General features: G+C 37.0%; 2 protein-coding genes across 7 annotated transcripts in view; both read right to left on the minus strand.

Annotated features, from left to right (window-relative positions):
• Nucleotides 1–1,061: 1,061 nt before the first annotated feature.
• On the minus strand, nucleotides 1,062–10,787 carry plagx (pleiomorphic adenoma gene X). Of its 4 annotated transcripts, XM_051662753.1 has the most exons (4): nucleotides 10,577–10,787; nucleotides 9,195–9,275; nucleotides 7,214–7,280; nucleotides 1,062–7,102 (listed from the first exon to the last, which is right to left on the minus strand). In XM_051662753.1, the coding sequence occupies exon 4, from the start codon at nucleotides 7,054–7,056 to the stop codon at nucleotides 5,902–5,904; it is 1,155 nt and encodes a 384-aa protein (XP_051518713.1). In that variant the 5' UTR covers nucleotides 7,057–7,102; nucleotides 7,214–7,280; nucleotides 9,195–9,275; nucleotides 10,577–10,787; the 3' UTR covers nucleotides 1,062–5,901. The 4 variants fall into 4 exon arrangements, with proteins under 4 accessions (XP_051518713.1, XP_051518714.1, XP_051518717.1 ...); XM_051662754.1 differs by lacking the exon at nucleotides 9,195–9,275; XM_051662757.1 differs by lacking the exon at nucleotides 7,214–7,280.
• Nucleotides 10,788–13,392: 2,605 nt separating this feature from the next.
• Nucleotides 13,393–22,453, minus strand: part of pan2 (poly(A) specific ribonuclease subunit PAN2) — a 35,936-nt gene continuing 26,875 nt past the window's right edge. For 2 of the 3 annotated variants that reach the window (XM_051662738.1, XM_051662740.1), the window contains 5 exons: nucleotides 22,184–22,327; nucleotides 20,042–20,221; nucleotides 17,836–17,929; nucleotides 17,518–17,721; nucleotides 13,393–13,950 (listed from right to left, as the gene is read on the minus strand). In XM_051662738.1, the coding sequence (XP_051518698.1) occupies nucleotides 13,916–13,950; nucleotides 17,518–17,721; nucleotides 17,836–17,929; nucleotides 20,042–20,221; nucleotides 22,184–22,327 (657 nt within the window). In that variant the 3' untranslated portion in view covers nucleotides 13,393–13,915. The remainder of the gene's footprint in view (nucleotides 13,951–17,517; nucleotides 17,722–17,835; nucleotides 17,930–20,041; nucleotides 20,222–22,183; nucleotides 22,328–22,453) is intronic. The other variant, XM_051662739.1, reaches the window with a different exon arrangement.

A 22,453-nucleotide genomic window follows, 5' to 3' on the forward strand; every position in this document is an offset into this window, starting at 1 on the left:
TAACCCCATTGAGCTTTTGTGGGATCAGCTAGACTGTAAGGTGCGTGAGAAGTTCTGGACAAGACAGCCACATCTATGGCAAGTGCTTCAGGAAGCATGGGGAGAAATGTCACCTGAGTATCTGGACAAACCGGCAGCTAGAATGCCAAGGATCTGCAAAGCTGTCATTGATGCATGTGGAGGATTTTTTGATGTGAGCTCTTTGAAGTAGTTTAAAAAGTTCTGAAAAATGTTTTCAAATTGTAATAGTAATTTATCATGTTATTAATGTCCTGACTACACATTGTGATCAGTTGAATGCTGCTTTGGTGAATAAAAGTACCAATTTCTTTCCATAAGAGCAAAATCTGTACATTATTCCAAACTTTTGGCTGCCAGTGTATTTCAATTGATAACGATAAAAAAAAAAAAAAAAAATTGTAGTTTATGTAATTACATTTTTAAAGTGGTTCGTTATTACATACATAAAGTTAAATGGACTGAAAAAAAAAAAACGATGTAATTAAAACACTTGGAAAGTTTATCAAAAATCAAACGTGTTAAAGCAATACGAACACTGCAATTGTTTACCATCTTTTTTCCTCTTGTAATTTTCATTATTTTATTTTTTTTACGTATAGACGTACCCATCATGTTTAGTTTAAATTGTTATATACTCTTGTCTGTACACTTTGCAAGGTTCTTCTAAAAAAAAGTTTGTCTAGAAGAAGAATAGTCTTCAATGATCACACGTGATTTGATGTAGATTCAACAATAATTTCATTTTGATTAGCTTTTTGTTAGACATTTGTCTCTAATTTATTATATTAGGCTATACAATTATTCAGTTTAAATATAAATTCATTACATTTTAATTGCTTAAATTTAAATCTATCTTTACTATAATTTAGTTATCATGTATGTGCTCAATAAAACCTTAAAAGCATGCTTCAGAATGGCACGGAACGATATAGTATTGTTTTAATGCCCATTTGCAATGTCTTGTAATTCCCAGCTTCACCAAATACAATTAATGAATTTATCATAAATACTGAAAATAATGTGGTCCACACCAAAAATACTCAAGTTCTACAAGATGCTTTATTTCTTAACTCATCCGTAACATTGTTTCTGTATTCACTTTTTCACATTTACTTGTTTTCAAAATGTTGATGAAAGCAAACAATCCTTTGAACACAAAAATGTCAATGCTGGGAATTTTAAAGATGTAAAACACCCCTTTACTCCTGCTAAACAGCCACTGAAACGTTACATTTCTCACTAAAGGTACAGTACAGCTTTGCACAGTGTGCATCTTACTGAGGTAGATCAGTCTGAGTCTAAACATCACAGTTGAGTTGAAGTCAGTTTCATTTTAGTTCAGCCAAAGGTAATGCCCTACCAAATTCATTACTCAAATCCTACTATACATTTCTCTGTTTCCTGTATACATCCCTTCATTTTGGTCTGAACAAAATGGAACCGAAACCATAGCATCACAGTAACCTTACAGGCCAATGATAAACATAACACTGAGTTGAAAGAAGAGACAGTACTAATGCTATTAAAAGTTAAATTGTAAAACAATATTTTTCTGACAGTGCTCCTTATTTTACATGGAGAGATACATGAAGTGCTTCAGCTATAACATGCATGTATATTTGAAGCTCCTGAATCCAGGCAAAATACCAACCAATCTTCAGGATGAAAACGTTGTAGTGTGGGAATCATTTGTGTAAAACTAGCACAACTGTTTTAAAAACATATTCTTTAAAGGTGAAGTGTGTAATTTATTTGATGTTTAGATGTTCTTCAATGAGTACTCTCTCTCATCCTAGCTTAATATGCAGCAACAACTGTAAGTAAGCCATTCAAACTTGTTTGAAATCAGTCGAAAATTTTTTCAGTTCCGTTTGATGCTGCTAGAAGTGCAGAAATTACATACTTCACCTTTGAGATACAGTATGACATATATGCAGGACACAAATATTGCCAGCACGACCAAGCTTTAAAAGAGATCACTAAAATTACTCAACATTTTAAGAATTTAAAGGCATATCATTTTACTTAGTTCCCATTGTGGGAATTTGTCAGAATGGGCTACTTCATTTTAAACAAATTGTTACTTTTTATTCCAGAATATTCAATGCATTTTTTTATTTTTTGCATTTCACATATAAAATACCTTGGAATGAATATAGAGATGGGGATAACAGGAGACAAGGTCTCCACTAATAACCGTGATTCCATTCATTAGCATTAAGTATGTGAGCACAACTGCGCCTACAAACTTTTACCTAAAGGCTAAATCAACACAAGCTAATTAATGCTATCACCTGAATCTAAAATCTTAAAAACTAAAAATTTTGAGCATTCAAAAAAAAAAAAAAAAAGATTTCAACTGGGATAATGTTCCTCACACACAGTACATGAATGCGTGAGGATTCGCTTAATTTCTTGTCAAACAGGACGCTCCTTTTCGTGACAAGAGTTCAGCTTGGAGAGGTAGGTTTTTTTTGTGTTGTGTGACTGTGAGCTAAGAGGTAAATCAAAGACCACAGTTCAATCTGACTCTTAGTCATACAAGTGCCGTTGATAAAAAAAAAAAAAAAGTGCTTCGTTATACAACGGAGAACACTGTAATACCATTTTTTTTCCTTCTTGACAAAAAACTTTTGAGGTATTTCTTTTGCTAATGTTTCTGTTTACTTTTCTTTAAATGAATTATATAAGTTCACTTCATACTACAAATCAGTTCATCACTACAAAACAGTTACCTGGAAGACCCTCTAGGAAAAACCACAAAGTTAAAACTATTCTAAAAGCAAAACTCCATCTATCCTAACAATGTCTTGCTAATCAACTTGCTCTATTTCTACAGGGTCTAGTTGACTAGCTGCAATGTGAAGACCTTACAAACAACCCAATTTCACATAAAGCTGTTCAGTTTGTATTTCTAATATCCAGAAGAGAATTAGCATTTTTGAATCATTTTCGAATAGCGGTTTTCAATTTAAGAGTAAAGTGAAGTCTGTGGTTAACATTACTTGGAAATGTTTTAAAAATTTCAAGAAGCTAATTTAAAGGATAAGTTCACCCGAAAATGAAAAATCCATCATTATTTATGCGGCCTTCAAGAGAAGTCGACTGCTATGTTGATCGGAACTGCACCCAAGAATTTCACACACCATTGCACTTGTGTATATGGCTGTGTGACAATAAAGTGATTTGATTTGATTTGAAATATGAGTCTGAAATATTGCAATCACGTGTTCCGAGCACATGAATGACCCAGCGAAGTCATATTTACCAGCAGGAAACTCGGATTTCTACATGATACCCGATTTGTGGAGTTTTGACGTTGGAAGGGGATTGATTACATGAAAGATTATGAAAAGCAATGATTTAGCAAAGTTATTTCAACTTTCAGAGCTTTATTTCAATAATCTTAATTTGTTAATATGAAAGTCAACAGATGACTTACCATTCGTGGTTTGTTTTAAAGGAATATTCTAATTAAGCTCAATCGACAGCATTTGTGGCATAATGTTGATTACCACAGACATTTTTTTTTACTCGTTCCTCCTTAAAGCAAAACTCGAGGTTACAGTGAGGCACTTACAGTGGAAGTGAATGGGGCCAAGTGTTTAAAGGCAGAAATGTGAAGCTTTTAATTTTATAAAAGCACTTACATTAATTCTTCTGTTAAAACTCATATATCATTTGAGCTGTAAAGTTGTTTAAATCATCGTTTTTACAGTCGTTTTAGGGTTTACAGCATTAGATCATCATGGCAAGGAAGTTGTAATATTGGTAGAGCTGTCAGAATTAACACGTTAAGGCATGCAATTAATTAAAAAAGTTTAAAGGTGGAGTAAGTCATTTCAATCCAATACACTTTTTGTCAAATTCCACATATATCTCTTCACGGTCCGCTAGCTATCCAGTGTGCGAGCTGAAAAAAAATCCGGTGTTTGTACACAGCCCTGGCTCTGCAAATGAGAAAATAAACAAAGTGAATCGGACCGATACACACAACACTATTGCGCATGCCTAAATTTGGGGGGCGGAGCTTCTGAAGGAGCACTGAGGGGAGGGGTGTGTTTGTTTGGCTGTTGAGTTCAAATATCAACAGCCTTTCTCAGGAATCACTTACTCCACCTTTAATGCCTAATTTTTTTTTCTTAATCAAGTTTAACGCATTTACCATTAAAATAGCATAAACCGGCATAAACACTTGTTGGAAGGGCAGAATATTTGTAATGTGTCCGCCCGGAGTCATTACACTGACACACACACCACAACACACACAACAGCGTTTCCCTGTCAAAATAATGGAGAAAGGACCTTTTAGCACTATTTAATGTACAAAACAAGCTCAGATGGGACTTGTGATAGAAATCAAGTATTTTTCAGCCTATGTAAGGCACATTTTAATTATCACAGAAGCATGTCAAGTCTTAACTATCACCAAAATGCAGAATGGGACGTTTTTGTTTGCAAGAGCTTTTCATGTGGAGTTCAAAGTGGTGCTTGATGCTGGCGTTGACGCTCTGATGCGAATCATGAATGCAGCTTCACGATTGCTGTAGGAAAGATTGCTGTGATACCCACAGTCTACTGGCAGATTAATATTGTGGAGGATGAAAGTTTCAGAGATTTAATGCCCATTGCAATGAATATGCAACCTATGTGGAGACTAGTTCTTTCAATTAGTCAAACTCCCACTTAGACATTGGGAAACGGTTAATGTTACTTGAATTGGTGCTTTTTCAGTGCATTTCTATCTTTATACTGCAGGCTTTGTTTGGAAAATCTTAATAAAGCATTATTGTTACATATTGTTTTGTTTTCTTTCCTATGATGGAAATAAATGCATTTCGACAGAAAAACAAGTATATATGGTGTCAAATTTCAGCATTTTCAAAATCTGCCATTGTGATTAAATACAAAAAATTATGCAATTAATCGACTGACAGCATTCAAAATTGGATATAGCTTTACACAGATAAGGTTAGCAAGCAATTTTATCACACTAAAATCATGTTAACATGCATACTGTTTACGTCTTGCGGCTATACTTTTGAAACAGTGAGTATTTTAACGTTTACGGATTGGCCCCCATTCACTTCCATTGTAAGTGCCTCACTGTAACCCAGATTTTTGCATTTTTTTAAAGAAAATAAAAATTTAAAAATAATGTTTGTGGTAAAACGTTATGCCAAATATGCTGTCAATTGAGCGTAACTTGTATTGAACCCGAAATACTCTTTTAAGCAAATTAATTAAAAATTTGTTAAGATATTATGATATTATGCATTAATAAACCATATAGGTTGTGTAAAAGTGATACAGGTGTATTCAGTTATGCCTATTTACCAGTACAACAGAAAATATTACTTTGTTTCCAACTAGAATGTGTGACATGTTGTAATAATGAATGCCTAACTTGGATGAAGGAGCTTCCCAGGTTCACTTGAAGGCAGAATTACTTTTTGAATTACCCTTATGGTGTTCCAAACCTGTATTACTTTCTATCTTCCGTGGAACACAAGGAGATATTAGTGACAGACAGCCTTAGTCACCATTCACTTTCATTGAACGGAAAAACTATGCAATATAAGTGAATGATAACTGAGGCTGTCAGTCCCTAACATTTTGCCTTTTGCGTTTACGGAAGTAAGTCGTTTATGTTGTACAACTAAATGGTAAAGTCTCTTCGGTAATGTTAACCACAGAACTTATTTTACTCATAAATTTAAAAAATGCTATTCTAAAAACCCATTGGAAAATCACGAGGGTACCTATGGCGAATAAGCCTTTCAGGTTGGCCTGCATATTCACCGCATGACTGAACAGCTTTATTACCTGTAAGCTATACTGTTGCATTTGACTGGCAGGTCATAGTAGACATGGGTAACATCACTGTTGGAAAGCCTGATGGAATCGAGGTAGAGTTGGAGAGAAACCAGGGAGCTGGTTTAAGTGCCCTGAAGCCTGAGGCTCATGCAGTGACTGTGGCTGAAATGAGGTAAATGGCCCAGAGAGCTGAGAGGTAGGGCTTGGGGATGCAGCAGTGGTGGGGGTGGAGTATCCCATCACGAGGCTTCCAGAATTCAAGGGAGTGCTGTAAGGAGGCAGGCCGAACGGCAGGAACCCCAGCAGATGTGAAAGGTCCATGTTGGCAGAGTTGGAAGGGGGCTCAGCTGAGGTGAACGCTGAGTTCCTGAGGGTGAAATGGGCACTCTGACCTGCAAGGCATTCAGGGAGGAGGTCGCCTGGCCGAGAGACGGTGGTCGCCACAGCAGCTTGCGGTGGCATAGGCCCACACTGGAGTTCGGTCAGGAAGTTCTCCATCTCTACTTTCAGATATGAGGTAGTGGAACTAGGTTGATATCTATGAGCCTGTTGGTACTGCTGCGATTGAGGCTTGCTCTGCTCGAGGTAGCAGCCCACACTCATGGGGCTGGACAGGGGGCCAGAAACCATTGAATGATTATGATTGACCCCTGATATAGATGCACTTGGCAGGCCTTGTGGGTTGAACATGCCCATAGAAAAAGCCTCTGTCGCATCCTTTGGAGATCCAACAGAGCACATTAAGGGACTGGGCTCTTCTTTAATAGGCATCGGGGTCAGGGTCTCTAACTCCTGCGCATGGCTTTTCTTCAGGTGCCGGGTGAGGTGGTCGCGCCGGCCAAAGCGTTGGGCGCAACGTGGACACAAGAAGTCTCGTCTACCTGTATGCACCACCGCATGGCGCCTGACATCCTTGCGAGTAAAAAAGCGACGGCCGCAGCGTTCACATTGGTGCTTTCTTTCCCGAACCACAGTCCCTGGAGGAGGTCGGCCAGTGTGCGTACTTAGGTGCTCTAGCAATGCCGGCATGCTCTCATACACCTGACGACAAACCTTACAGGTGAGGTCACCAGTGACAGTGGTGGCATGTGTGGCCACGTGACGTTTAAGACCGAGGCGAGTGTTGTAATGCTTGCCACATTCTTCACACTGCAGTTCTTGCTTGTTGGGGTCGTGGGTCTGGAGATGGATGTTTAACTGCTCTTTGCCATGGAACATTTTCTCACATATATGAGTAGTTTTCAGAGAGCATGTAATTGTACATCTGAGGAAAGCCAAAGATGATTTGAGATACATTAGTATAGACCACAATATGCCACATTATAAGTTCAGAAAATGAGTACATACATTTCGGCCAAAAGCATTTCACAAGTACCTGAGAAGAAACTCTGACAGGTAATATTCCTTGAGACTGGAAGTTGTTTTTACACATGTTTAAAATCCTGCACACAAACACAAAGATGAAGCAGGTGCCTGATCAGTGTGGTGGAAAATGTTTTCACCCCCAAAGTCATTAGGTTGTTTATTGCTAATGTGTATCTTAAATAATAACAACAAAACCACTGGATCAGTGTAATTCATTACCAAGCACGTAAACATGTTACAACAAATTAGTTTATCAGCTTGGAAGTTCTAACAGGTTCAACTAAAAAGTGCATAATATATGTATTGCCAAATAACCCCAAAAATGTGCTTCATGTGGTTAACAACTAAATTAACTGGTTTTGTCCAAGTCAAAAATATTATTTATTTTGATTGATTTAATGACTAAATCAACCTTGACTACATAAGGTAAATATAAAAATATTACGTTCTATACAATATGATGGTAAAATCTTTATATATGTGTATGCTTTATAAAAGAAATATTCCGGGTTCAAAACAAGTTAAGCTCAATAGACAGCATTTGTTTTTTGTTTTTGTTTTTATTTGATCCAATTTTTCTCCCAATTTGGAATGCCCAATTCCCACTACTTAGTAGGTCCTCGTGGTGGCGCGGTTACTCACCTCAATCCGGGTGGTGGAGGACAAGTCTCAGTTGCCTCCGTTCTGAAATAGTCAATCCGCACATCTTATCACGTGGCTCGTCGTGCATGACACCGCGGAGACTCACAGAACGAGAGGCTCATGCTACTCTCCACGATCCACACACAAATTACCACGTGCCCCATTGAGAGCGAGCACCCCTAATCGCGACCATGAGGAGGTTACCCCATGTGACTCTACACTCCCTAGCAACCGGGCCAATTTGGTTGCTTAGGAGACCTGGATGGAGTCATTCAGCATGCCCTGGATTCGAACTCGCGACACCAGGGGTGGTAGTCAGCGTCAATACTCGCTGAGCTACCCAAGCCCCAATCGACAGCATTTGTAACATAATGCTGATTACCACAAAAATTAAGTTTATTTAAAAAAAAGCAAAAATCGAGGTTACAGTGAGGCACTTACAATAGACGTGAATGGGGACAATTTTTGGAGGGTTTAAAAGGCAGAAATGTGAAGCTCATCATTTTATAAAAGCACTTAAATTAATTGTTCTGTTAGAACTTGTGTATTATTTGAGCTGTAAAGTTGTTTAAATCATTGTTTTTATGGTCGTTTTAGGGTTTTAGTGTTTTACCCATTACATCGTCATGGCAACGGAGTTGTAAAATTAGATATAACTTTACACAGAAAAGGTAAGCGATTTTAACACTCTAAAATCATGTTTTTGCTTTTTTTAAAGAAAAGGAGGGACGAGTCTAAATACATTTTTGTTGTAATCAAAATTATACCACAAATGCGGTCGATTGAGCTTAACTTGTATTGATCCCGGAATATTCCCGGAATAAGTTTTGTTTTTGTTTTTTTATTCTTAGAGCACAAATATGCATAGACTTTTGTTTCTTTTCAATATTTAAATACCATTCACAGAAAATCTCTTAAAAAAACAAAAACAAAAAATGTATGTCCTTTGTTTTATATATATATATATATATATATATATATATATATATATATATATATATATATATATATATATATAAAGAGAGATAGGAAAGAAAATCTGTTTAGTGGAGCAACTGACAAAAATCACTAACAAAAACACTTGATTTTTACCAACAGAATATTTGTAATTAACTTTTTTTTTTTATTTAGTGCTTTTAAAATAAAATAAATAGAAACTACAGAACAACATACAAATAAGAAATAATAATAATTTCACAAATGAGTGTTTGGTGGCAATGTAGTGTTGTCTTTGAACCCACCTGCCCCTGAATAATGATGGTAACAGATTTCAACACAAGAAACTTAAAAACACCCTTAAGGGATGTCCATGAAGATTGGTTAGTGACATTTGTAAAGGGTTTGTTTACCTTTTTCAAGTCTCACAAAAGCACATTCATTATCCTGACAGACCTCCGGAAAATGCCTGTCCATTATTACTCCCTCACTGACTAAAGAATGGATAGACAACATTCAAGCAATCATTCGCAGTACGTTTCAAATCTACATAACTCAAGATTATATCAAATGTAAGATTTAGTTGTTATTTTTTTAAAGAAATGTTCTGGGGTTTCTGAATGTAATTCAATTCAGAGTTCAGTTTAGACAATATGTGCTTGTATTCATTATCAAACATCAATCTTAAGGAAGTAATTCACATAATAAAACAGTTTTGATTTGTTCAGCTTTGAATATTCACTGCAGGGTAACACTTTACAATAAGGTTACACATTAGTTAATGCATTAGGTATCATGAACAAACAATGAACAATATATTTTTACAGCATTTATTAATCTTTGATAATGTTAGTTAATAAAAATACAATTGTACAGTGTTAGTTCATGTTAGTTTATAGTGCATTAAGTAATGTTAACATATACAACTTTTGATTAAACAAAAAGTATCGCTATGTTGAAATCAACATTAAACAAGATTAATAAATGCTGTAAAAGTATTGTTCGTTGTCAGTTCATGTTAACTAATGTTGTTAACTAATAGAACCAGATTGTAAAGTGTTATCAATTGTAGTATACCTGATTTATAATCAAGTAACTACTATATGTTATTAATTACATAGTAACAGCCAATTCCATTTCACTTCATAAAAGGAAGTTTGTATTTCAGGTTATGAATTAAATCATTTTTACACATTCGTTTCAAATATCATGTTAACCTAAACTTTGACTCGACACATTTTTTTTTTTTTTAAGAATATAGATGCACTAAAACAAATATTAAACAAAACTTTTCAAGTTGAATAATAATTTTATATATATATATATATATATATATATATATATATATATATATATATACATATACGAATAATACACCTTTTTAGTTTAAAAAAAATTAAAACATTTCCCTTTGTTGTATCTTTACATTTACTCTTTGCACGTTTCGATGTCTGAAACCTGTGGCACGCTTCGCTCAGCACAATCTCCACAGAACATTTCGATTAAATGGTCAAATCGACACAAACTGGTATGAAAAACAAAGCCTTTCTTGTCTTTAACGTATATTGAGATCTTTTAAAATAAATACAATGAATATACCACAATGTTTTGCGTAGCTACTTTGTTTGCTCACGCAGGAAACATTTGGACTTCTTCTGAAGGTAAACGGCACAAAGGTTACTTTTAAGAGTTAACTAAACACAAGGAGGGTTTTAAACATTTCAGCAGCAATGCAAACACCGCACGCGCTCTTTAATTCTCTACAACAGTTGCATGAAAACAGTCTTGCGCTCACCAGAAACTTTTGATCACCGCGAAAGTTGTATTTCACGGGCATTCCTCCATTCTACAACTCGCAATCGCGCCAAACTCAGTTTCGTTGCTCGTCCATTTCTCGATGAATTCGCACGAATCCTTCGCGGTGGAAAATTTATCCGTTTTTGTTCTCAATAATATCTGTATTTTTGGGGCCTGCTGTTTCTTTCCCTCTAAACACTGCAGCGCTCGAGCTGATGGGCGCGTGCATTGTGGGAACGTGACGTCAGGCCCCTTTGACCAACTTTCAGGGTGGGATTCACTCATATTTTTCACTGTTTAAATGGTCTCATTACAAACACTCGTGCATTGCATTGAGCTCGCTCTGTAAATTAACGAAAAAGAAAAAAAAAATCATCTTCGGATTACGGATAACGACTATTTTAAACAGACATTTAACTAGTGCAACTTGCTAGAGAAAGTTTCTGACAATTGACTGATGGCTTCACAATTTTGTAACAAATAATTATATATTTGGCAAGATAAAATTACTATATTATGATGCACTAATTCGATGTGTATATAACGTTCGGGCAACCTTCACACGCGGGAACGAACATGGAAAATGCACACCTTTTTATTCCCTTTTAGTTAATTTTGTATTCTATGTTTTCGTGTTGACTTTTTAATTTTTTTTTAAAGCTCAATTTCGTTTTATATGAAATAAATGCAGTTAGATTTTTTTTTTATGTAACATTTTCGCAACGATGCATTTCATTCCACCATGTAATAATTGCACGTGCAGTTACAGCAACAATTACATCCGGAAATCTCTCATGAAAAACTGAACATAACATCACAGATCAAGAAAAAAAGGTATAAATAATATTTGCAGTTGTAGAGCTTTTAAAAAGCTATTATTATCATTATTGTCGGTAACTGCTCATTAAATGATTTCAGTGAGTGTAAATAATTAATGAGGTGATTTTGATATATCCCAGTTGCATATTTCACAAAACTACCTTAAATATAACTTAGATGTATTAACATATTGTAGCCCAGGCAAGAGTGCACAAACATTCGTTATGTGAAAAATGAAAATGATTAAGTAGAGCAAAATGAAAACATATATTTATGGATATAACGTTTGTAATAACACAGATATAATTAAATTCATAATATTTAAAAGATTATACAATTATAATATTTATTATTTATTTATTTTTTAAAGGAAAGAGCTATCACATGTGCAGCGTAAAAGTCAAAATCAAAATCTAATCAATATTGCAACTACATATTTCTAAACCTTGTTTTAATTATTGTTAAATGCAATTTATACAGTCTCTGGCATAATGTTAACTCGAGCAATTGTGCAGTAATTATATATTGTGGCTTTGAAATTGTAATCCATTTAATCCATTTAATGTGAAGGTGAAGACATGTATTAATTCTATTACTTCACATCAGGTTTAATGGCCCTTAAAAGAAGAATGCAAAACATACACACATTATACATTTGCACATATACAGTGAAATTCTTCTTTTTCACATATCCCAGCTAGGCTGGGGTCAGAGTGCAGAGTCAGCCACGATACAGCACCCCTGGAGCAGACAGGGTCAAGGGCCTTGCTCAAGGGCCCAACAGTGGCATCTTGGCGGTGCTGGGGCTTGAACCCCCGACCTTCTGATCAGTAACCCAGAGCCTTAACCACTGAGCCACCACTGCCCAAAATGATGGTTCATAGGGTTATAGTCCAAAAGATATTAGTATCAATGTGTAGTTTTATTTTTTTCTTGCTCAGAAAACAGTAGTATATCATTAGTTCAGCAGCATAATTAGTTACCTTCCCTTTTCAAAATCATGTATGACAAAAAATGTTCAGAACACAATATAACCAAAGAGCTGCTGATAAGGAAACAAATATGAAAACTAAATTAAACCTAATTTAATATAAAATAAAACAGCTAGAGGTAAGAAGAACAATGCAAGTGCTTTATGCAGAAATGTTATCTATAATTTTTGCATTTCGATAGCTGGATATAGTAATAAACGTGGCATACATAGAACTTATTTTTTCTCTCTTTAAATAAAAGTAGATTTGGTGAACACCCTAAAGTCAAACAGAGCAATATCATGTACATACAATAAAATATAAAACAGAAATTGGAAGAATTATTTCACTGTCCATCTTCTGTGGACATTTTTAAATAATGTTTGCAGACATTTTTTTAAAGAAAAGGAGGGATGAGTCAAAATGAATGTTTGTGGTAATCAACATTATGCCAAAAATACTTGTATTGAACCCGGAATATTCCTTTAAGTATGTTAAGAAAGTGTCTTATATGCCTTAAAAAAAAAAAAAACATTTTATCATTTAAATGCTTTGTTTTCTTATATTCTAGTACTGCTGAGCAAATACCTAACATAAAAAGATTTTGTATATTAAACACATTTGTACGTCTCATAGAGGGTGGAACGACCTTCCCAACTCCACCCGAGCAGCCGATTCCCTTGCAAGGACACATCTTTTCCATGAGAACTTGAGCCAATCCTACTAATGCATTAACTTTATTTTTATTATTAATTCTTTCACTACTGTCCCTCACTTTCCTCTCTATACTTCTCTGAGCAATTTTAAAACTTAAAAAAAAAAATTGTATTGCCTCCTTAGGATGAATACATTTGTTTATTCCTCATTTGTAAGTCACTTAGGATAAAATGGTCTACTAAATGAATAAATGTTCATTTAAATGTGTTCCATTACATCAGCCAGTATTTTATTATAGTTTAATGAATGCTTTTGGAGTTGCTGCACTGATTCACACTTTTAGAAAATTATAAACATAACTCAAAGATTTATCCAACATTCTTTATTCAGCTGCCACATTACTAGTGTACATTATAGATACAAAATAGAAAATAACACACTTTTATGTATATTCTCTATAAGTGCAGATTCTGACACAAAATACATTGGTGCACAAAGCTACTGCAGAGTCAAATGCAAACAAATGTCACTTGGTTCAGGTTATTTTTATTTATTTTTTTATTGGGTCTCAGTCCTGTTTAAGTAGATTTTTCTGTCTTTCCTGGCATACCACACACAAGCTACACAATGCTGTGGAGAAGAGATGATGGAATAAAAAACATTTTTTTATTTTTTTTTTTTATTCACAAAGTTATTTTATAATACCAAACGAACATGATTAGCACATTATAACCATCCTTTTTTGAGATTTGTAACAATGAAATGAAATACACTAATCAAGTAGAGATTTTGAAAGAGAACACTTAAAGGCTGTAGAGGAAATGACTGGCGAGCAGACATCTGTTTGGCAGGAATATACAGTAGCGAACACATGGGCAGTTTAACTTGGATCATAAACCCATCACTGATGGAAACACAGCTATACCTGTGGAGGCAAAAGAGTGTCAAAAGTCAAACATGGACTTAAAAATATGAACTCAAAACTAAAAGGTAATAAGACAAGGAAAGATTCTTGATTTAAAAACTTAAATGACCAATGATCAAACACATATTGAATATAACAAATTTCACCATGTAGAAGAGGAGGAAGGTGGGAAGACAATTTTGACGAGCCAAGATAGACAATTTTACCCTTAAATATAACATCTCCATTACCTCAGAGTTTAATTTGTAAAACAATTGTGCTGCCACTTTGTACCAACGGCATGGTCGTGCACACAAATCTGTGTAGATAATTTATAGATTTAGGCCTATTATTTTATTATATTTATTTATTTTAAACTATATAATTATATACCATTATACATTAAATACAGTGCATCTGTAAAGTATTCACAGCGCTTCACTTTTTCCACATTTTGTTATGTTACAGCCTTATTCCAAAATGGATTAAATTCATTATTTTCCTCAAAATTCTACAAACAATACCCCATAATGACATCGTGAAAGAAGTTTGTTTGAAATCTTTGCAAATTTATTAAAAATAAAAAAACGAAAAAAGAAATAACATGTACATAAGTATTCACAGCCTTTGCTCAATACTTTGTTGAAGCACCTTTGGCACCAATTACAGCCTCAACCCTTATTGAGTATGATGCTACAAGCTTGGCACACCTATTTTTGGGCAGTTTCTCCCATTCTTCTTTCCAGGACCTCTCAAGCTCCATCAGGTTGGATGGGGAGCGTCGGTGCACAGCCATTTTCAGATCTCTCCAGAGATGTTCAATCGGGTTCAAGTCTGGGCTCTGGCTGGGCCACTCAAGGACATTCACAGAGTTGTCCCGGAGCCACTCCTTTGTTATCTTGGCTGTGTGCTTAGGGACGTTGTCCTGTTGGAAGATGAACCTTCGCCCCAGTCTGAGGTGCAGAGCGCTCTGGAGCAGGTTTTCATCAAGGATGTCTCTGTACATTGCTGCATTCATCTTTCCCTCGATCCTGACTAGTCTCCCAGTTCCTGCCGCTGAAAAACATCCCCACAGCATGATGCTGCCACCACCATGCTTCGCTGTAGGGATGGTATTGGCCAGGTGATGAGCGGTGCCTGGTTTCCTCCAGACATGACGCTTGCCATTCAGGCCAAAGAGTTCAGTCTTTGTTTCTCATGGTCTGAGAGTCCTTCAGGTGCCTTTTGGCAAACTCCAGGCGGGCTGTCATGTGCCTTTTACGGAGGAGTGGCTTCCATCTGGCCACTCTACCATACAGGCCTGATTGGTGGAGTGCTGCAGAGATGGTTGTTCTTCTGGAAGGTTCTCCTCTCTCCATAGAGAAATGCTGGAGCTCTGTCAGAGTGACCATCGGGTTCTTGGTCACCTCCCTGACTAAGGCCCTTCTCCCCCGATCGCTCAGTTTGGCCAGGCGGCCAGCTCTAGGAAGAGTCCTGGTGGTTCCAAACTTCTTCCATTTACGGATGATGGAGGCCGCTGTGCTCATTGGGACCTTCAATGCTGTACCCTTCCCCAGATCTGTGTCTCGATACAATCCTGTCTCGGAGGTCTACAGACAATTCCTTGGACTTCATGGCTTGGTTTGTGCTCTGACATGCACTGTTAACAGTGGGACCTTATATAGATAGGTGTGTGCCTTTCCAAATCATGTCCAATCAACTGAATTTACCACAGGTGGACTCCAATCAAGTTGTAGAAACATCTCAAGGATGATCAGTGGAAACAGGATGCACCTGAGCTCAATTTTGAGTGTCATGGCAAAGGCTGTGAATACTTATGTACGTGTAATTTTTTTAGTTTATTTTTAATAAATTTGCAAAGATTTCAAACAAACTTCTTTCATGTTGTCATTATGGGGTATTGTTTGTAGAAGTTTGAGGAAAATAATGAATTTAATCCATTTTAGAATAAGGCTGTAACATAACAAAATGTGGAAAAAGTGAAGCGCTGTGAATACTTTCCAGATGCACTGTAGCCTTCTTAAAAATACATAGGCTTACTGATAAGCAGACCTATATAATTATATTCTATATAGATAAATTGAAACAACATTTTGAGTAAAAGTATTTTGGTCACATTGTATACTACTGGATAAAGTGTATTAATCTCAACATTAACTGTATTAAATTGTTTGAAGTGTAATTTAACGATTATCTTACAGATAATGTCTGCATATATAATAATAATAATTCCTTACATTTATATAGCGCTTGTCTAGGCACTCAAAGCGCATTACATAGTATAGGGGGAATCTCCTCAACCACCACCAGAGTGCAGCATCCACCTGGATAATGCGACGGCAGCCATAGTGCACCAGTACGCTCACCACACACAAGCTATTGGTGGAGAGGAGAGAGTAGAGTGATACAGCCAATTAATGGATGGGGATTATTAGGAGGCCATGACTGAGAAGGGCCTATGGGGGAAATTTGGAATTTTTAATGACCACAGACAGTCAGGACCTAGATTTAACGTCTCATCCAAAAGACAATGCCTTTTTACAGTATAGTGTTCCCATCACTATACTGGGGCATTAGGACCCACACAGACCACAGGGTGAGCACCCCCTGCTGGCCTCCCTAATACCTCTTCCAGCAACAACCTTAGTTTTCCCCAGGAGGTCTCCCATCCAGGTACTAGCCAGGCTCAACCCTGCTTAACTATAGTGGGCAACCAAGCAAGAGCTGCAGGGTGATATGGCTGCTGGTATGTCCTTCTGATGCGCTCTATGATTACTCCAGATCACTCATAGATTTAAGATGATTTTCAAGTACTACTTAAGTTACGATGCTTTTGGGAAACAGACCGTAATTTGAACATTCGTTCAATCATTTTTATAATATACTTAGGCTTATGATGCTTCTGGGAAATGAGGCCCTGGACAATGCCATTTATTTACTTGTGGAGACTTGACAAGAAATGAAAATATCAAATTTTAGCCCATAGGTGATGGGTGTTTTTCAGCTATTTTAGAATAATTTGAATTTAGAATAAATTTAAAGCAGTGGTGGCTCAGCGGTTAAGGCTCTGGGTTACTGATCAGAAGGTCAGGGGTTCCAGCCCCAGTACTGCCAAGATGCCACTGTTGGGCCACTGAGCAAGGCCCTTGACCCAATCTGCTCCAGGGGTGCCGTATCATGGCTGACCCTGCACTCTGACCCCAGCTTAACTGGGATATGTGAAAAAAAGAATTTCACTGTATATGTGCAAATGTATAATGTGTGATAAATACAATTATTATTATTATTAATTATTAATTTTTTTTTAATAATAATTAAATTAAATTAAAAATGTTAAGTGAATTTTAGGTAAATATTGGGTAAAACAATTCTTCATTATATTTCAGCAATTTTATGTACACCACATTACTCAGTTTCTGTATTATGCATCTACTGGTCATCATCCACCCTGCTGTCAAGATATCAGCATCGGCCATGCATCTGTAACCCTTTGCAAATAGTTTCCATAGTTTACAACCTTCTGATAATTGTTACAAATATTATACTTTTATTTGAAAATATTCTCACTGGCATGTCAGTGATTCGTACTTTTTGGGCTACCTTGACCATCTGCAGAGTCAATGTCTGGAACTTTCCAGTCTTGCTTGCGTCCTTTCTCATAGAGAGCCTTCAAAACCTTCCGGAACTCCTCTTGTACTCCGTTACGACTCAGCTCCATGTACTTCCGGTACAACTGTAGGGCGGTCCGCGCATCTTCAATACTATCATGAGTTTCACTCTGTATGTTAAGATCTAAACAAATATTCAAAAGACATAAATACACAGATGAACAGAAATTGACAGAGACATACATAATGTCAGGAAGAAAAGGGAAAGTTGGTAACAGTGTTTGTACGAGAAACCTACCGAGAAAGTACCAAGCAAGGAAACGCAGAGAGATCATTCTTTTCCTAGGCATGTGGAAGAGGTAGACGGTGTCAATCACTTGGTCTTTTGGAACCTATAACAGATGTGTCGGAATAAGGGATGAAACGGTTTCACGGTATACTGTACCTCGGTTGTACCGTTAACATCTTCTCATTCACGGTATTGCATGAATTTGTCTGTTTTTTTTCCTAAGATTTTCTTAAATAAAAAAATCAGTTCAATTAAGACAGAATCAGCTACGTTTACACAGCGTAATATAAACTAGATGAGATAAAATAAATTGCGGCTTCCTCATTTTACATTCAACCACCACTCGACATGGGTGTGTCGCAATTGCACCACAGCACGATTGCAGCACACAGATATGTCAGAGCCTGAACCTTTATTTTCACCCCACCAGAGCGGAGGAAGTCTGCAGAGAGGGAATACTTTGGGTAAGTTAAAGACCCACGAGGCACCATCAATGTTTCTTTAGCCATCTTAACAATGCAGAGGTGGCACAAAAGCTGCATCTAAAGTGGCATTTTGGTGTATTTACACAGACTGTTTAAAGGGACAGTTCACCCAAAAATTAAAATTCTCTCATTATTTACTCACACTCATGCCATCCCAGATGTGTGACTTTCTTTCTTCTGCTGAACACAAAGATTTTTTGAAAAATATTTCAGCTCTGCAGGTCCGTACTATGCAAGTGAATGGTGGCCAGAACTTTGAAGCTCCAAAAAGAACATGCTGCCTTTATGTGCTTTTTGGAGCTTCAAAGTTCTGGTCACCAATCAGTTGCATAGTACGGACCTATAGAGCTGAAATATTTTTCGAAAAATCTTCGTTTTTGTTATGCAGAAGAAAAAGTCATACGCATTTGGGGTGGCAGGAGGGTGAGTAAATGATGAGAGATTTTACATTGAACTGCTCAGCGGTAGAATAAATGCATTTACAAAGCAATTACAATTGTATAAATAATGTTATGAGGTTAATGTTTTAAATATAAAATTATGAATATAGAAATATGAAATTGATGAAAATATTATACTTGTAAATATGAATATTAAATGATGAAATATATGCTCTATCATGACAAAAACTAATTTTAAGGCTGCTCTGATGCAGCATCAGAATTGCCTTTGATACTAGGGGCTGAGGTGGGTAAGAGCAGGCATAATTTAGTCTGGCTTTTATGTGGCATTACATCTTTACACAGAATTTTAAGCTGGCACAGAGCAGCCTTAACTCAGCTGTGTAAAGATGCCTTTAGTAACCTAGTTTGTAAGATTTGTCGCAAAAATGTGTCGGCTCAGGTAGGAACCCCTTCAAACCTGAAGCACCATCTCCGCGAGCATGAATGCACGTGAATGCATTCCGACATGAATGCAAGTGAAAATACAATAAATAGGATAAGTTATAGACCCCTCAAAAAAACACCAGATACAATACAGTTATCATAGTCTGTAATTACTCATCAGGTTCATAGGCAGGCTTACGTTTATGCTTTGTCACACAAATGCTTGTAAGCGTTTATATGCAACATTATGATGGGCCGACTGTTTGTTCATTTACTTGCAGCGCAAAAAAGTAATAATAATACAAATTATTTTATTTGTAATGTAGGCCTCTTAAATAGGGTTTAAATAGTGCTTTGGGCATACAGGAAATGGACAGTGATACTGTAGCAGAAAATATAAAATATTGGAAGAACACCAATAAATAAAATGCAAATGAATAATCGTTTATTTTTCAGTAGGTATTGTTTAGAAATAAAACTTAATTACAAAAGGAATGAATTACTGAATGCATTTTGAACTGTTAACCTGGCCAGTCATTTTTGACAAATTATTTGTTTTGTTTTTTTGTGCTAAATTCAATGAAAATTTTTTTTTTAATAATAATTCAAAAATTATGTTTGATAGTTTGGCATACAATTAAGTTGCAGTAGGAAACATGTATTTTTTAGTCTAGATTTAGCTATAACTAAATATTAAACTGCTAATAATATTAGCAATACACCGTGATATCGTGGTATTTTTTGTGACGGTTATCATACCGTGAAAATCTTATACGGTTACAACCATAGTCGGAATACATAGTGAATGTTTAAAAATTTGCCAGTTTTATATTTGTTTCCTTTTATAATTTTCCATAAACAGCATACAGCAATCAAAAATGAATTCACTCCTGTTAAACTCACCATCAAATTTATGACTCTGAAATCCTTCTGTAAACCGTGACCAACAAAGCGAACGCCAGTGTCTATAAGAAAGCGCAGTTTGAGATACGTTGATTTCAGAGTTGTCAAGTGTTTGGAAGAGATCTTAGCATCCAGGTCCCCAGGTTTGATACCAGAGTATTGGGTCAGGTAGTCCACCACCTGTATAAGCAGGGGTTAAAATTTCAAAAATTATTTCATGTTTCTGACAAAAACACAGAAGCCAAACTTAATAAACTCAGCAAAAAAAGAAACGTCCTCTCACTTTCAACTGCTTTTATTTTCAGCAAACTTAACGTGTAAATATTTGTATGAACATAAAAAAATTAAACAACTAAGACATAAACTGAACAAGTTTCATAGACATGTGATTAACAGAAATGGAATAATATGTCCCTGAACAAAGGGGGGGGGGTCAAAATCAAAAAGTAACAGTCAGTATCTGGTGTGGCCACCAGCTGCATTAAGTACTGCAGTGCATCTCCTCCTCATGGACTGCACCAGATTTGCCAGTTCTTGCTGCGAGATGTTACCCCACTCTTCCACCAAGGCACTTGCAAGTTCCCGGACATTTCTGGGGGGGAATGGCCCTAGCCCTCACCCTCTGATCCAACAGGTCCCAGACGTGCTCAGTGGGATTGAGATCCGGGCTCTTCGCTGGCCATGGCAGAACACCGACATTCCTGTATTGCAGGAAATCACGCACAGAATGAGCAGTATGGCTGGTGGCATTGTCATGCTGGAAGATCATGTCAGAATGATCCTGCAGGAAGGGTACCACATGAGGGAGGAGGATGTCTTCCCTGTAACGCACAGCATTGAGATTGCCTGCAATGACAACAAGCTCAGTCCGATGATGCTGTGACACACCACCCCAGACCATGACGGACCCTCCACCTCCAAATCCATCCCACTCCAGAGTACAGGCCTCGGTGTAACGCTCATTCCTTCGACGATAAACGCGAGTCCGACCATCACCCCTGGTGAGACAAAACCACGACTTGTCAGTGAAGAGCACTTTTTGCCAGTCCTTTCTGGTCCAGTGAAGGTGGGTTTGTGCCCATAGGCGACGTTGTTGCCGGTGAAGTCTGGTAAGGACCTGCCTTACAACAGGCCTATAAACCCTCAGTCCAGCCTCTCTCAGCCTACTGTGGACAGTCTGAGCACTGATGGAGGGATTGTGCATTCTTGGTGTAACAATCACCAAGCAGTTGTTGTTGCCATCCTGTACCTGTCCCACAGGTGTGATACCCTGATGTACCGATCCTGTGCAGGTGTTACACGTGAGCTGCCACTGCGAGGACGATCAGCTGTCCTTCCTGTCTCCCTGTAGCACTGTCTTAGGCATTTCACAGTACGGACATTGCAATTTATTGCCCTGGCCACATCTGCAGTCCTCATGCCTCCATGTAGCATGCCTAAGGCACGTTCACGCAGATGAACAGGGACACTGGGCATCTTTCTTTTGGTGTTTTTCAGAGTCAGTAGAAAGGTCTCTTTAGAGTCCTAAGTTTTTAAAACTGTGACCTTAATTGCCTACTGTCTGTAAGCTGTTAGTGTCTTAACGACCGTTCCACAGGTGCATGTTCATTAATTGTTTATGGTTCATTGAACAAGCATGGAAAACATTGTTTAGACCCTTTACAATAAAGATCTGTAAAGTTATTTGGATTTTTACAAAATGAACTTTAAATTACAGTGTCCTGAAAAAGGGACGTTTCTTTTTTGCTGAGTCACTGGAAGAGTCAGAGTTGATATTCAGCGATTCAACTCTGAATTAAATTACTCAAAAATCAAACAGTACGAGTGCTACTAACAGATAACAGGCAAGTTACGATAAGGAACAAAACTGAGGTTCTTCCTGAGGTCATTTAAAGCCCTTATCATTTCACACATTCAGCCTGGTGTCAGAGTCAAATTTCCCTATTATGACCATCTCAATCATAGCCTCCTGATAAATCCACCTGAAGAACTGTAAAATATCTCCACCTCACTGAACATATGTGGTTAGTGCACTTGTCACCTTCCCATAATCCAAGTAGTGGTACATCACAGTGGTGTGCTGCAAAAGTGTTAAAATGCTACTGTTAATTTATTTGATCACAGGCGTGACAGAGACCTTACCTGTTCTTGCGTAGAGATGTAGTCATCAATGAAAGGCACTCCTTCATTGGCTCCCTGGCCTCTCACACAGGTGATACGAGCCACAGACATCTGGCTGGGTTTAATGGTGGACTTGGTCCCATCACTACGCAGTTCTGCCTCTTCCTGTTCACCCAAAACACATGGAAAATTATCCAAATCATAAGCACAAAACATTGTATTTTGTTGATATAAAGTAAAAGAAAAATGCTAGAAATTACATTGTATAAGTGTCTGCTTTAATCTAATGAG

This window comes from Myxocyprinus asiaticus, chromosome 29 (genome assembly GCF_019703515.2).
Source record: "Myxocyprinus asiaticus isolate MX2 ecotype Aquarium Trade chromosome 29, UBuf_Myxa_2, whole genome shotgun sequence".
Lineage (NCBI taxonomy): Eukaryota > Metazoa > Chordata > Actinopteri > Cypriniformes > Catostomidae > Myxocyprinus > Myxocyprinus asiaticus.

Bases quoted from the DNA above. Each gene is read 5' to 3' on its own strand.
- plagx (XM_051662754.1), bottom strand. From the start codon at position 7,056: ATGTTCCATGGCAAAGAGCAGTTAAACATCCATCTCCAGACCCACGAC.